General features: G+C 42.0%; 1 protein-coding gene across 2 annotated transcripts in view; it reads right to left on the reverse strand.

The window, feature by feature from the left end:
- The window catches only part of NFAT5 (nuclear factor of activated T cells 5), a 73,197-nt gene that overhangs the window by 45,260 nt on the left and 12,138 nt on the right, over positions 1 to 15,799 (reverse strand). For both annotated transcript variants that reach the window (XM_075765696.1, XM_075765695.1), the window contains exon 2: positions 1,877 to 2,002. Coding sequence is in view for 1 of the 2 variants with exons in the window: in XM_075765695.1 (XP_075621810.1) it covers positions 1,877 to 2,002 (126 nt within the window). In the remaining variant the exon portion in view is untranslated. The remainder of the gene's footprint in view (positions 1 to 1,876; positions 2,003 to 15,799) is intronic.

Below are 15,799 nucleotides of genomic sequence, written 5' to 3' on the forward strand. Positions count from 1 at the left end.
CCCGGCCGTGAACCCGCCCGGCACAGCTCTACCCTGGAGCAGGTCCTGGATCCAGCGCACTGCGGCACACACGAGAAGAGCTCTTCTTTCGGCAGCGGAATCAGCTTGAAGCCTTTGTGAAACCACACTCCCTCTGACACTAGAAGTGTTCTTAAGTGAATGAGTAAGTCTTCTTTCAGTGTTAACAAAAAATATCAATGCTATTTTTTAAAGTTTTTCATTCAAGAAAGTTTTCCTGCAGTTTAACCCTAACACAGCTAACTATTCTTAGGTTTTTTTAGAAGGAACAGGACTGGCTGTTAGCAGACACTAAATACCTGGAGGTAACAGACATTTAGTTCCATTCAAGTTTTTAAGTCTTTTCTGTTAGGTAAGAATTAATTAGCAGTTCATGTCTATCTGTGGATTTAGAGTGTAACAGGGTTTGTGGGATTTTTTTGTTCACTTGTTTTTAAGACACATGTTTCTACAGGATTTGGTCACTGCTGTATCTTTGAACCAAACTGATCATCAAGTATCTTGATTTTAGAAATATATGCCCAAATTACTTTTTTGAACAAGAGATATAAAAAATATCCAATCCTTTCAATATAATAAATAAAACCATCAAATGCTTTCAAAGACTGAAGTTCCACTGTGCACAGTTAAATCCACAGGTTCTCTCAGAAGAGGTCTGGCAAAACATGAATGGTGAGCAGTGCTGTAAAGTTTCTCTGACAAGTCTACAATCACTCCAGTTTCTGATCAGGATTCCTGTGCCATGCAAATCTGGGAAACATTCTCACACAAACATTTAATGCATATGAACTCACAGAGAGAAAAAAGAATAATGCAGCTATTGGAATCCTCACCTTAAATATACACATTTTTCTCAAGCAACAATTTAAGGCCAATTAGGAAAGTGGAACATGACCTTGTAAGAAATATGGGGATCAAATTATGCAAAAAAAAACCAACAAAAAAAAAAACAAAAAACAAAAAAACCCCAAACCTTTTCCAATGAAGAAAGATGCATCTATCATGAGCACAATGATAATTTTTTTCCTCATTGCACAGATGTTTACTAATATATACAAGTTACTGACAAGAATTCCAGGTGCAAGCCAGCACTAAAGGCTAACCTCACAATCAGAACTTTGCCCTTAAATCCCCACTTTTTTTATGTTTAATGAAGATCAATGACAGAGTCTTTAGACTAAAGTCTAAGACATGACTGGAAGTAAGATAAAGACGAAGATAAAAAGGTCATGCCTCATTTTTATATGCTGTCAATTAGAAAAATAACTAATTTAAACTTATCAGTTTATAGAAGCCCCAGCCTGACATATAATATATTATATTCTCATGTGTTTGAGAATTTTGTAATGCATTACAAGAGAGCTATGTGTGAATGGAGTTTAAATACTAAGCTTTCTCACGCCTCAAAGGAAAACATGACCTTTCCTCCTCCTTACAGTTTGGTAAAAGCTTCCTGGCCCAAAATGTAATTTCCCATTCCATTTTTCATCCTAGCTAGAATTCGCTGTTTTACAGCCGGTCAGCATTGTGCCTTAGTTCCAAATTGGTATTTATTACCCCTGAAGACAGAGCGCATTCTAGGAGGTGACAGGACTGTGCTGCGCAGTAACAGAATACCAACCAGGTAACTTGTTTCTTATGAAGATATATATACATAAAACAGCAACCATTAACACAGAATATCTGAGAATTTAGATCACTCAGTTTAGTTTAACTTATATTATCTAAATTCTCCTAGAATGAACTCTGTTACTTCTCCACAAGCTCTTTTTTAAAATCAAAACTTTGCCAGCACTGTTCATGTTGGCCAGAACATTACAAACCTTACGAAAGGAACTGAAAAAACAAGAATGCTTACCAGCAGCAACTACAGCTGGAGGCGGCGAACCTGCCTCGCCACCGCTTGTTTGGCTCATGGATGCTACAGATGTTTCTCTGGAAGGTGGTAACTGCAGCTCCTTTGGGAGAAGGTCATAGACAGATTCTGTTGGACAAAAAGGATTTAATCAAAAACATATTCATGCTCTGTAAGAGAAAAGAAAGAACGTTTTTGCCTAAAAGACATGAATGATAATCCAGCCTTTTCAGAACCTTTTGGAAAAATTACATTAAGTGCTTGGAGATCTTAACATCATGGAATAAAGTTATTCCAGAAAACAAACCAACCACAAAACCACTAAGATACACATTCTGAAGATCGAAACAAAAGGACACAAATTTGTTCAAATGAAAAAATAATGTGTGAACTTCCATGGGAACAGTACTCATTTAGAATGAAGCGGCAGAATCACGTGAGAATCAAAGACAAAACTGTTCTCACAACTGACTCCCAAAGAAAAAGAGACTTAGTACTGCCATCCGCAGGATATCCTACAAAGTCTTCCCAAAAGCGTCAACTCTTATTACGCAAGATGCCTTACTTCTATTTATCTGCAACTTTTTTTTTTCTCAAACTCTTCTGCTCGAGGTTACAGATGCTCCAAACCAAGTCACCTGCACCAACGAGCCGGGTGGTGCCTGCGCGTTTTACAGATTGATCAGCTGTGGCAGATCCCGTGCGACAGGACCACTGAGACGTTTCGGTGTGACTCCTCTGTTCTGAAACTCATGCAGGAGCATGGAGCTGTGAGTGCAGCTCTTCCAGGGCGCATTGTTTCCAACACCCGGGTTAGAGACGTAAATAACCTCGATGAACAATTATGAATGGAATCAACTCTGCACCACAAAACTTTATTAAATTCCTTTATATGTATTATTTAGATGCCTGAGACAGATATGGAAAACTCAACATGCATTTTTAAAGTTCTTTTTTTTCCCCTATGAAGCAACAATTATACTCAACTGATCCTAAAGTAAAAGATATTTGTGCAGCAATTCTGTAAGTTAAGAAACCCAGAGAGTTAACCAAAAAGCTAAAGCTGCATCAGGCCCTGTAAAAAACGGAACATACTCAAGACGAAGCCCAGGTATACACACACCCAGCAACACAGAAGTGCATTAAAAATACAACGCCTCCCGAATGCCGGCTACGCCACAAGCCAGAACAGTTACTGTACTGGGTAAGAGTGCAAATACTCTCCCCACAAACTGGCACTACAAGAGCCCAGGAAAACTCGGATGCTCTGTACAGGACGCTGCTCGCCTGTTACGCACAAACTCACAAGCAGCTCCCGACAACGGTGGGGAGGTGTAACCGGGGTTACCTCCCCAGCCGTCAAACTTCTTCCCATCTGCTCCAGGTGTTGTGGTTTTATTTTTTTCCAGTTACACCCACTTTTCAGAGCACTACCTTTTCAGTACCGTGACAAATAAACAGAACAGATTTATTTATTTAAATTTAAGCTGATAATCAAAATATTGACAACCAGAGGTTGCAATCCAAATCCCAAGCAGAAATCTCTGCAGAGGTTTTCTATAAGAGTTACCTGTAATGCTGAGACAATGTACAAGTAAAATATTTGGAGACAACTCAAGTTACCTAAATATAAATTCATCAGTTTATTCTTTGGAACAATCTGAGGAAAAAAAATATATTTATTTGTGCTTAATAAAGATCTTAAAAGGTACAAAAGGCAAAGGGAAAAGACAGACATTTGCTCATACTTTTCCTCCTGTTTTACTATGAGGAACAGCTGCAGCAGCATTTCCCTCAGAGATGAGTTCCCTTTTTTAAATTAACTTTTTCCTCACCTATTCAGGCCCGACTTCTCACTCTTCTGAACTAGTGATTTCCAACACCATAAAACTGGCTTTCAAAGTAAAATAAATTAGACCAGTCTAAAATTAGTTATGTAAAGATATGGTTGCAATGATGCTTCTCATTTTATACTTCATTTACTTTTCCTCAAAAAAGGTTAGTTCTCTGTATTACACTTTAAGCAGGAGTATCGTGTACTTTTTGTGCGTACGAGCACTTATGTAGTTTAGACATACTCTGAATTTTGCCCTTTATTAGAAAAGGTGAATCATGCCTTTGTTCTTTATCTTACAATTTTTACTTACCTTGCATGTGCATATGGACTTGAACCCAATTAAAAAATTAAAAGCCACGCTAAATTGCATTTAAAATTGTTACTAGTCAAATACCATCTCCTTATGCCTGTGGTGCCAACGAGGGGGAAGAAGGGGGCTACCGAGGCACAGTTCTATTTTAAGGTGGGATGGGAGTGCAGAAAGTACAAGGAAAAAAAATCCATTGACTAAATCAGAAAGAGCTTATACTGAGAATTGAACAAGAATGTCTGAGGAAGGTGAAGGAAGTAGAGAATCATTTTTTTTTAATTGCAGTGAATATGCTTCTACAGGTGAACCACAAGTGCTAAATTCATGGGAAGGAGATGCAATAGGTATTCATTCTTGGAACAGCAAGAACAAACAGGGCACCAGAAGATCAACTGTTGCCTACTCTGTCTTGGGTAAAAAAAAATTAAAAATCTGCCAGTCAAGTTCTGGAGCACCCAGAGAAGAAGAGTAGAGAGGCTGTGTGTTACCTGGCTTGCAAAAAGGAGCGTGTTGGATCTAATAGCATTTCAGACTCTACACAGTTGTAGTCACAGCTTCAACTACAGGGAGGACAGCGTAACATCCAGAGGTGGGAAGCCAAGAAGCACAGTTACGGCTTCAAATAGTCACCGTCAGGCAGTTTCCGCACCAGCACTGCAAGGACGATGCAACTTATCAACAGGCATCGTTGTAAATTCAAATCTGCTTCAACACATGGAAGTGTTAGAGCTAGAACCGCATTAACGTACTCCATTACAACAACTGCTATTAGGGAGCTTCAGTCTTGGGTCTCCTCTTTCTCTCCGAAGTCATGAAGCCAGTCTTCATGTACAAAGCCCAGGCAAGTTGTATGAAAGAATGAAATGTGTGTTTGCACCTTTCTAAAAACAAGCCGTGTAACCAAGGCTTCCAAGCCACCTCACATTCTACAAGCACAGAAATGCAGCCAGCGCCGCATATTTTGCAGATGTCTGTTATTTGTCATGCTGCATTCTGAGAAAGCTTCTGTGAACCACAAAATCCCAAGCAGTTTTCAGAGAAAATGTTTACTTATTTCCACACTGAATGGATCCTATAAGCTTGGCTGCTGGCATAGCTATCAATACATCAAAAAATTCTCCAAATAAAATGTGACATTTGGAAACCATGAGATGCGCGCAGGTCTATTTTCTGCTGAACTACAGGTTTTCTTCAAGATGAGTATCTTAAGTAAACAGACCAAAGAATGAACGGGGCGGATTTTGTCCCAACAATGAAAAGCACAAATACCAGCCAAAGAAAAATACAGTTGTGACGTGAGAGGGTACTTCCCGATTCGACATCCCTGCGCCTCCAAGCGTCACTGCCCCTGCAGCCAGCAGTTTGTCCAGCAGCTCCAGGCAGCAATCCCTGGTAAACGAGCACCAGCCTTTACTCTGGAGGTGAGTAAAATCCAAGCTCACTTCTCTGGAAAAACCAGCCACAGGCAGATGTTCAGTGCTGGCGCAGCAGCTGCACTGTAATTACCGCCCAAGGTCTCCGTCACAACCTCGCATATGGAAAATTATGCCCATTCACCTTTGTTAACAAAAAGTGATCTTCCTGCAACAAATCCTTCCCAGCGAGCCAGGGAAGAAACTCACCCGCTTCGCTGGGCCAGAGCTGGGAGGCTGCGGCCTCCAGAGGAGCAGCAATCGGTAACGCTGCTGCCGCCACTTCACGGGCTTATGCCGACTATGCTCTTACACCTAAGACACTGGAAGCAACTTGCCAAGTAGTTCTGTTATGCAAAATGTTTAGTGACGGGCCCCAAAACGAGGGATCATAACGCAGTATGTGTGTCTGTGCATGTAAGTACAGAAACATTTGGGGTTTTATATATATATATATTGAATATATAGATATATGTGTACATCTTCATTCCTTTCTGTTGTGTCTCAAGAAATCCTCTTTGAGGAGAGAGTTGCTCATCACCATAACTCTGTCATGACTCATGAGATATTTGGCGGATTACAAAGCCTCACTTCCAAAAGCAAAGTTATTTAATAAGACTGAGCTTTTCTCTTTGGGTTGGTCGCTGGTTTCATTTTTTCTTTTTGTTTACGAAATTTATTTTTAACTCTCAAACATGACAAAGGTTCTGTTGAGTTTGCTACTGTAAAGGGATGCTCAGATCCAAAACTGCCACAGCCTATTTTTTCTCAGGAACACATAATTTTAGCAGTAATCCACAACAAGCACAATTACAATCTTTGTGAATAATTCTACCAATATGATAAAGAGAGGGAGGGAAGGAACAGCTAGCATTAGCATTGAAGTGCATTCCCAAAGATCACAAGACCATTAAGAGCAAATCTTTAATTTCATGCTTCATTGCTAAACTACTTGAAACATGGCATGAAACACAGCACCCGGGTTTTATCCTGATACACATTGATACCACATCTAAAACTGAAGATGAGCCCTATACTTGGAAAACAAGCTGGCATTGGCCTTGGCAGCTGTAAATACGAGAGGACGGAGTAAGCTTTGAGGAGGGAAGGGGACACTGCTATTCGGAAGTCACCGTGAGGCGCAGCCAAGAGAACACAGATGCAGTGGAAGAGGAGAACAAGCGGTACCACGAAGGTTCAAAACAGACAGCAGAGCCCTGACCACCACCAATGCCCCCTCTGCCTCCCCACTTCTTCCAGACCCATCTCCCCCTCCGCTCTCATGGCTCCCCGACACTTCGCTCCCCTCCCAGCAGCCTGAGAAGCACTGCATAACAAAGTCTCAAACAGGACCAAGGGAAAACATAGGAGGTCTAGGGGATACTACACCAGGAGGGAAAGAGATCAAAACAACGGGATTACACAGCACAGGAAAGACATGGAGCTGTTGGACCCAGGCCAGAGGAGGCCATGGAGATGATCCCAGGGCTGGAGCACCTCTGCTCTGGAGACCTCAGGCTGAGAGAGTCGGGGTTGTTCAGCCTGGAGAAGAAAAGGCGCTGCGGGGAGACCTCAGAGCCCCTTCCAGTCCCTGCAGGGGCTCCAGGAAAGCTGGAGAGGGGCTGGTGACAAGGGCAGGGAGGGACAGGCCAAGGGGAATGGCCTGAAGCTGCAGGAGGGCAGATGGAGATGGGATCTGAGGCAGAAATCCTTCCCTGGGAGGGTGCTGAGGCCCTGGCACAGGGTGCCCAGAGAAGCTGTGGCTGCCCCTGGCTCCCTGGCAGTGCTCAAGGCCAGGTTGGATGGGGCTTTGGGCAACCTGGGCTAGTGGAGGGTGTCCCTGCCCATGCCACGGGGGTGGGACTGGGCAGGCTGGGAGGCCCCTGCCCACCCAAACCAGGCTGGGGTTCTATAAACACATGGCAGAAGTTTAAGGTCAAATCCCAACTTTAAAAAAACAAAACAGAACAAAAAAACCCCACACCTCTCGGCTTTTCTTCAGAACAGATGCAGCTCCACAGTCTGGAACACATCTTCAGTGAACTGGATTACTAGGAGCTATCATTTCAACACTTCTCTGAGGAATCTGAAATTGTTGGGGTACCTTTAAGAAAGCTTGCTGCAACAAACCTGCTCTTCACAAGTCAGACTTCAAATGAAACTTTGTGTTTTCACCTAAACACAGGCCAATGTTTATATATGCTGCACTATAAATAGCATTAAAGCAAAAACTGACAAATTCCAGAAAGATGAGAGTTGCTGCAAGGAAACTAATGCCTCCCCAGAGGATGTAGTTTCCCTCCACGCCTGATATCAATATTTAAATAGCCAAAGCTCCCTCCCCTATACAGCAGCTCACCTCCAGCACCATGTTTTACACACATGTGCGCACACACACAAACACTGAGAAATTTTCTGCTATAATTTTATGTTTATTTGGGTGGAAAACATAGGCAAAAAAGAAAAGGCCATTATGTAACTGCAGTATTATATTTTAAGGCAAAAATTAAAGAAATCAGCATAATTACGTATTTCTACCTCATTAGCAAGGAAAAAATATGTAGAGGATTACTGTTGTTCTGAAATATAAACAAGATCAACATATAAAGTAACAAAATACTCCTGATCAGCCAAGATTCACACACACTGATTTCCGCACACAAACCTTCGCCTGCATTCACGTAATTAGTTGTTAGCCTACATGCAAGAAACTTCCGAATCCCATATCTTCCCTCAAAATACCCCAAGTAGACTCACTAGATAACCCAGGCTTCGCAAATTCTACTACCGAAATCAAGGACACATGGGGACAGGAGATTTACCCAAAGTATTTCAAGTGTCAAATTTCTCCCACTGCCCTTTATCGGATTATCCTACCCCTATAATCTCTCAGCTGAGATCAGCTGCTTGTAACTTTGATCTTCCTGCCAGTTATACGGCCAGTTCAGAACATTATATTTCACATGGCTATACGGACCAGAACAGCAGCAAACATTAGGTTGGTATCCCACACCACAAATCCTGAAGATACACAAAAGGATACACATCCCCGCTAGAAGGGATGCGGCACCTAGTATGAACTGCTGCACACGACTGAGATCAGTTCATTTTAAATTAAAAGAACCGAACAAAACCTATCTGTGAAGGGGCTGGATGAATTACGACGGGTCTGCACACCAATATATCCTTGGGCCAGCACCTAGAAACAGAAGCTCGTCTTCAGGGGGGAAAGAGGAGAGGCCTGGGGAGGATGCAAGCAAAAGAACCCGGAGAAGGTAGGAAAGAGTGGATGAAGCTGATCTGACGGTATGATAGTGCAAATACAAAAGGCTGGTGATTCGTGATGGCAAACTGAAATTTCTAAGTGCTCCTTCTCCTCCTATTTTACTCACTTCACCTTAGTGTGCACACACACAGTCGACCCTCTTGTAGGAATGTTTTTAGATTTCTACACCCAGACCAACCAGGCTCAGTTACAGGCATCTGGGCTTACCGCAAAGTCTAAGCACTCCAGCCTTTTCCCATCACCACCAACATAAAAAACTATACTTCAACTTTTAAGCCATTCTTATCACCACAATATCAAAATACCTTTCAGAAACACACCATGCCTTGTGCCCAGGAACGTTAGGTTCCTCCTTACTAACTAGGAAACTGATTCTATTTAGACTTTATTCCTAGGAACACAGCAGCTAAGCTTATGGAAGCAAAGTGAACAAAACTTAACACAACTGCTTCCTGTTCGGGAGTGCTAAGACAACTGTTAAGATTCTGTGAGAAGTCACTGCAGCTTTGGACGTGGACCAAAGCAAGCCCCACTTTTTGCAAAGCGTACGTATTCTCACCACGGAGAGTACTCTCCCTCGTAACGAAAAAGGAGAAGTCTCATCTCAGAATTTTGGATAACCTTCTACCGTCAGGACAGCAGCCACTTTCACGTAAAAGAAACTTGTGTTATTTAACAAGAGGCAACACTGAAATGAAGATAGATGCTGTCACTTCAAGACGACGGAGGGCAGGAAGAGGAAAGAGAAGTAGTTTCCCCAAAATAGCTAATAAAAGTAGTTGTAAATAATCAGTTCGGTTGTAATGCAGCAAATCAAGTACACACGGATCCAGTATTCCATCACACGCAGCACTTGCAAGACTTTTCTGCAGCTACTCACATTTAATGGATCTTGAATGACTTTTCAGTTGTATCTACACAGGAATTTCCGCTATACAGATTAAGAACAGCGATTTCTAGTAATTAGTGCCTCAACTCACACTGTGCTAGGACTGGTTCATGATGTTACAGAAGAACTTGTCTGTCCTTCTCAGACTTCTCTGAGGCTTTCTTAGCCTACCAGCAGATTTAATTGAGATCCTTCTGGTTGGTTAACCAAATTCTGCACTTAGTGACACTGGGAGCACAGAAGATATGGAAAACAGCAGAAAATACCTGTTTCTAATGTTTAAAAGCAACACCAGGCTCATCCACGATCACCGCAGACATCCTCATTTCGCCAATACCGCCAAATGACTTAAACGTTGTGGAATTCTCTTTAGATATACCGATGGTTTTCCTACACCTTGCTATTCTGAACCAGAAGCAAAGCCGTGCCACACAGAACTTCCACACGTGGAAGTTACGAACTTGAAGGAGAACTTTGCCCAGACCTACCAGTAAATGAGGCTGTAACTACCATGGAGGGAGACTGATACCACCATCTGAAAAGGTCATCTACTCCAGACTGCTACAGGTCGACAGAATCCTGCTACAGAATTGAGAGTGATCTGCAGTAAAATAGCCATTTCAGCTTTCTAGGCATGTAATTTCCCCCCCTCTTTTTTTTTTTTTTTAAAGGCAATCAATGTAAATTCAGTAGAATAACCAACATTTCCCCACTATTTCAAGTTTATTTTAGACAACATGTGGTTAAGAACACAAAAAAAGGAACCAGGAAAGAAGTACTGCTGCTGCCTTTAGCTGCAGCCATCCTTCCACTGCATGTAATAGCCTCTACATCAATTTCTGATCATGATGGGGAAAATCCCTTTTTTTTTGCTACAGTTTTCTTCTTAGCAACAAAGGTGTCAGACATCACTTAACCTGGCTACAGCTCCAACTCCTACCTCAGTGCCACTTTTCCACGTTGTTCCCCAGGCCCAGCCTTGAGGAGGTTGTTGAAATACAGCCCCAGCTCCTCCAGCCCACCAGTCTGCTCCACCATGGTGATCTGCTCCTCTGACTTCATCCCCTCTAATGCTGGGGGCTTCTTCAGCAGCACCCCTAGACTACAAGGTAATGACAGCCTTCCTGCTCAAACAGCAATCATGTGGGAGAGCACGATCAATAAACAGGTGATGAAGAGAACCAGCCAAATTGTCTGCAGTGGAGGCAGAGACAGGGCATTTTTTGCCTTTAAGGGGTAGGTACATCCTGGAAATCCCTTACCACTTCTACGACCTCATGAACAACAGCAATGTTAATCCTTGTCTTTTAATAAGCTCCCTGCATTGAACGGCTGCCCATTTGATCCCCACTGATACTCGTCTCTTCAACATGTTTTAATACCCACACAGATTTGGCTGCTTCTTCCAAAGCCATTTCCTTGCTGCAGCACATGACAGTCACACCACAGATTAGACAAAACCTTGGTGTACTCTTCTAATCAGCTGGCAGCATCCAAGCAGAAATCTCTTCTAATGATGTACTCTAAGCTGATCAAAAAAACAAGCAAGCAAACAGGCAAAGAGAGTTGTTTATATGGAACTAAGATTAAAAAACAATTAGAAATACATGAACCTGCAAGTAGTCTCTGCTACACAGGAGGGAGGTGAGAAAAGTGAAGCAGAGCAGACATGCTCGGCAAATTAAAGAAACTCTGTACAGGAAAAATTAACGGCATCCATATTCCACCACATTCCCAGCCACTCTGTGATGCTAATCAGTTCATGCTAAGACACAGTTTTGGGCTAGACCTGTATTACCAAGGTTCCAAATGTCAAAGGGCATCACTGTCACTCCTCACTCCAAAGGTAGCTGCATTTTATTAAAACTATATATGCAACTGAGTATCTTTTTTATATATATATATATGTGCATGTGTGTGTATGTGTATATATATAAAAAAATCTCCTTTTGTGGGTAAGAGATGCTAAAACCAAAATCTGTTCTGCACCTGGAAAATCTAGGCCTCAATCTGCCAGAAGACCTTCTGGTTTGTTTGTTTAATTTGAAGTTCTGTTCTACTCAGAAGTCCAGAGTTTATGATAAACAATGTAGTTTAGTGGTTGAGTTAATTGCACGCCACAATAGCTTAGTTCACAAAGAGTTTTTAAAAGAATGATGGGGGGGAAGCAGGGGGAGTGTTACATCAGCTCTCAATGTTCAACATCTAATCAAAGCCTTGCTTTGTTGCAAAATGTTAGTGCCAATTGACCCCCCTGGATTTCTCTGTATACAAAAGCTTGGGTGTGGGAATACTTTGAAGCAAACTACTCTGCCTGTCAGGAAGACCCTGTAAGAGCCTGCTGATGAATCCCATGGCTCCCCCCATACATCCACCAAACCCCAAGGGGTTCTCCTGCAGAAAAAGCATTTACTGAGGTAGCTGAGTCATTACAGCCCAGAGCATAGACAGGTTCCAGAAACCTTAGGCCACCCTCAAGTACAACAGGCCTTAGAACCAATATGGAAACTCCACGTTACACGGCGTAGTGACTGCTCTCACTTCATCCAGGCTGAACTGGCAGAAGCAACACCAGGACCCAATGGAGTAAATCCTGCAGTGAAAATATAGACAATCTATTGCTTTTTTGCCTCCGAGGCAGCAAGATGGAACACTACTACAGCTACATTGAGAATACACATCGATACCTTTGTGCAAAGGAAAGAGGAGTTGTACGCAGCCAGAGGCATGTTTTAAGAATCGTAGCTGCACGAGGCGGCAGGCCAGCCGGGGGTTGGCGCAGTGCACAGGACAGGGACCGCATGGACAGGAAGCCGCAGCGGGATAATGAGGACTCAGTCAGAAGCTCAACAGAGGAAGCTTTGAGAGTCTGAGAAAGGCAAGTAGAAGAAAGAGAGCCCAGTGCATAAAACCAGAACAGGAACAGGCTGAGAGAGGCAGAAGCCAGATGAATCTGTAACCACTAAAGCACTTTCTACTCCAGTGTGGTAGATTTGTTGTTGTTGAGGTTTTGGGTTGGGTTCTTTCCTTTCTTTTTTGGTTGGCTGGCTTTTTCAATGCTCCATAGGAGCTCCAAACTCCCACTTGCAGAAGCAAGAATCACCCACAACTTCAGGCAATGGCAGCTCTGCTTAAGGTACAGCTGAGATTTTATATGATAAAGTTACAGAAAAGATTTGGAAGAAGGAAAGAATGGACAACATAAAGAGTAAATCAGCTTTCGTTCTGTATCTGTCAAAAGAGGATTTACGATATATTACAGACTATCATAGTTTCTGTATTTCCTAATGTCTTTGCAACTTCAGTAGACTTAATACAGGCTTGCTTAGCTAGTTAAAATGAGGCAAACAGCCCTGAAGACAGGTTTCAGTTTCATACAGAGCAAGAAGAGAAGACCCTACTTGAGCGTACGTAAGAATAGATAATATGCAGCAACTGTTCAAAGAATGAAAAACACTTGTTGCATAACTGCTTGGCAAAAGCCAAAGAGCAAGAAAAAGCCTATACTTGGTGAAGCTGAGCCAAGGACACAACACACTACTTAATTGTCTTGATGCAGACACCTTAAAACATTTTACAGAGTTGTCGGTCTGATTACTCCTGGTTTTGCAAGTGCAGAAACCAAGCCATAGGACCAGCGTAACTTGGAAGGCTCCCCAGCCAGCACCAGGGCACGACTGAGTTCCTCTTACCCAGGCTGCGGTCCAGTGCCCAGTCCACTAGGTAACGCTTACTAAACCAAGGCTTTCATGTCATATCTTCGAGTACATCTCAGAACAGTGTGGATAAACACAGGACTCTGTTCAAACTGACAGTATAGCCTAAAAATATGTAATGACGACTTCCTTCTGTTCCTGTACACATTAAAGTATTCTGAAGAAGTTCCCCAATGCTACCTGGAGCGCTGTTTTTCATACAGCTCTCAAATGAAGGCACATCAGCAAGACACTCGGTATGGCTCTCGACGTTGTACCGGTGCCATCATTTCAGTAGCACCTCTGAAGAGCGGGCAGCAGAAGCAAACTGTACTGTTCCCTCTATCTACCTGCCCTGCAATACTCAGAGTATCTGTATATGGTAAAGCAGTAAAAGACTGGAAGCAAGTCTTCCCGCCAGTGCTCCTGCTATTGTCAATACTGGCAGAACTATATTGCTGCTACAGCAACAGTGGCAGGTTTTCAAAGAAATGGCAGTGTATACAAGGATGTTTTACACAGCCAAACAGAAAAATCTTCCTTCCAGTTCCCTCTGGCTTCAGACAAAAGAAGCAAACCCTAAATCAACACGATTCATGAGCACATAGGGAAAGGCAGATGTCACGGTTCTGCCCACCCTAGAAAACTTTATGATGAAAAAGTCTGTGTCGGTGCAGTTCCACTCGGAAGAATCGGCAGAGGACCTGAGCACTCTGTGTTGATGATGCAGCACTGGACACTGTAAAATCCAAATCTTGCTTGCAAATGCTGCTACTCCAACACCAAAACGCACATGACAGTATGTTAGTGAAGAAGAGAGAAGAGTTTGCTGAAAGACAGACACCTCCATTTAAAGAAGGATGATCAGTAGTGTATTACTAACCAAAGTCATTAAAATTTTCACAACTGTAATATCATGATTTCTTGTACTCAAAAATAAAAATGAAAGCTAAAAGTTGTTTCTTGCATTTTTTTAAAGCACAAGTATTAATACCAAAAATGCTAGTATTAAAAAGGTAATTTTGTAAGCAATTTGGAACTTAAAAATCAGTTACTGCAGTATTCCACCAACCTTCAGAAAAGCTGTTCATCTCAATATCCAGGATTCTGCACAGCAGGGTAGGGTTGAGAAATTAATCCTTTTAAAGTTGAATTTCAACAACTGACAAAGGCATGTGTTAGCTGAATTCTATTTATGGCATTTATCCAAATATCAAATAAAGCTTTCCTGGCTGTGTTTCAGTCATTCCCATTCACAGCCCAAAGAGTACTTTTATAAATGTAGACAGACAGTATAAATCCTGTGTCTTGTTTGCATCCAATTTTACACATCTCAGAAAGAGAGAACAACATTATTAAGTAATTGTCACTTCAAGAAACAGACCAGTACTGACTTACTGAAAAATCTGTCCTGTGCAGTCGTAAACTCCAGACAAAAACCCAAGAACTCAAAAGATACTACTAAAATACCACTGCGGACAAGGCAGAGCAACTAAGGGCTGACAGAACTGCAAGCGCATGAGCAGAACAGTGTACTGCTCTGCTAGACAGTTAAACCCTTCAGCAACATATCTGAAAGGCTTTACTACGTATGAGGAGTAATATTTCAAAATACACATTTCTCTCATAAACAATCCAAAATTGTTTATGAGGAGGAGGGGGAAAGAAATTAAAGAAATCAATCTGTTCACAATACCTTAAGAATTAAAAGGGAAAATAAATCCAGTGTTGCCATGTTTTAATCTTCTAGCATGCAGGAAACCGAGCTAAGCTTATGTTTGGAAAGAATCCAAATATGATAGGTATGAAAATTCAGTTATGGAATTCACACAACCTCATTTTGCCATATAACACTGTTATATACAGTTGTTATGACAATGGCCTGCCTTTATTTGCGATTCTATGCTAAACTGAATTTTAAGGATAGTTGGTTTTCTCCCCACCTTCACATTATGTCACTCAAAAGACTTCATTTCTCAAATGCTCAAAGAATTGCAAATACAGTATGACCAAATATTAATAACAGCTATTTATCAACCACTTTAAAACATTGCTGCTGTTCCAAAATCAAAGTTCACCAGAAACAGAGGTAATCGGTGCTCCAGCCAGTTATGCTAGTTCCCTAGGCACAAGGCACCATCCCAACTCCGAGACACACAGAAGTCCACCTGACCCTCCATTTACTATTGTCTCACAACAATGGTTCTCAGCCTTTCCAGGTTTGCACAATTTTTTCCGATGGGGTTATTCTTTGCCATCTCTTACATTTGCTGTAGAACAAGAAATGCAACACCAGCAATGAAACATACACTCACTTTGTCCTTTAGAGGCTATACCATGATATTTGACCTTGAAGAATAAAAGCATACAGGTGTTCAGACTTTCAATGCTTTGCAGTCATCTCTCAGATTCAGTATTTCATTATAAACCTGGGTGTAGAGGCTATGTTCAGGAGACCTGGCACGCCCTAGTAACTCTAGCATCATGTCTAGCACCT

This window comes from Balearica regulorum, chromosome 13 (genome assembly GCF_011004875.1).
Source record: "Balearica regulorum gibbericeps isolate bBalReg1 chromosome 13, bBalReg1.pri, whole genome shotgun sequence".
In the NCBI taxonomy this organism is placed as follows: Eukaryota; Metazoa; Chordata; class Aves; order Gruiformes; family Gruidae; genus Balearica; species Balearica regulorum.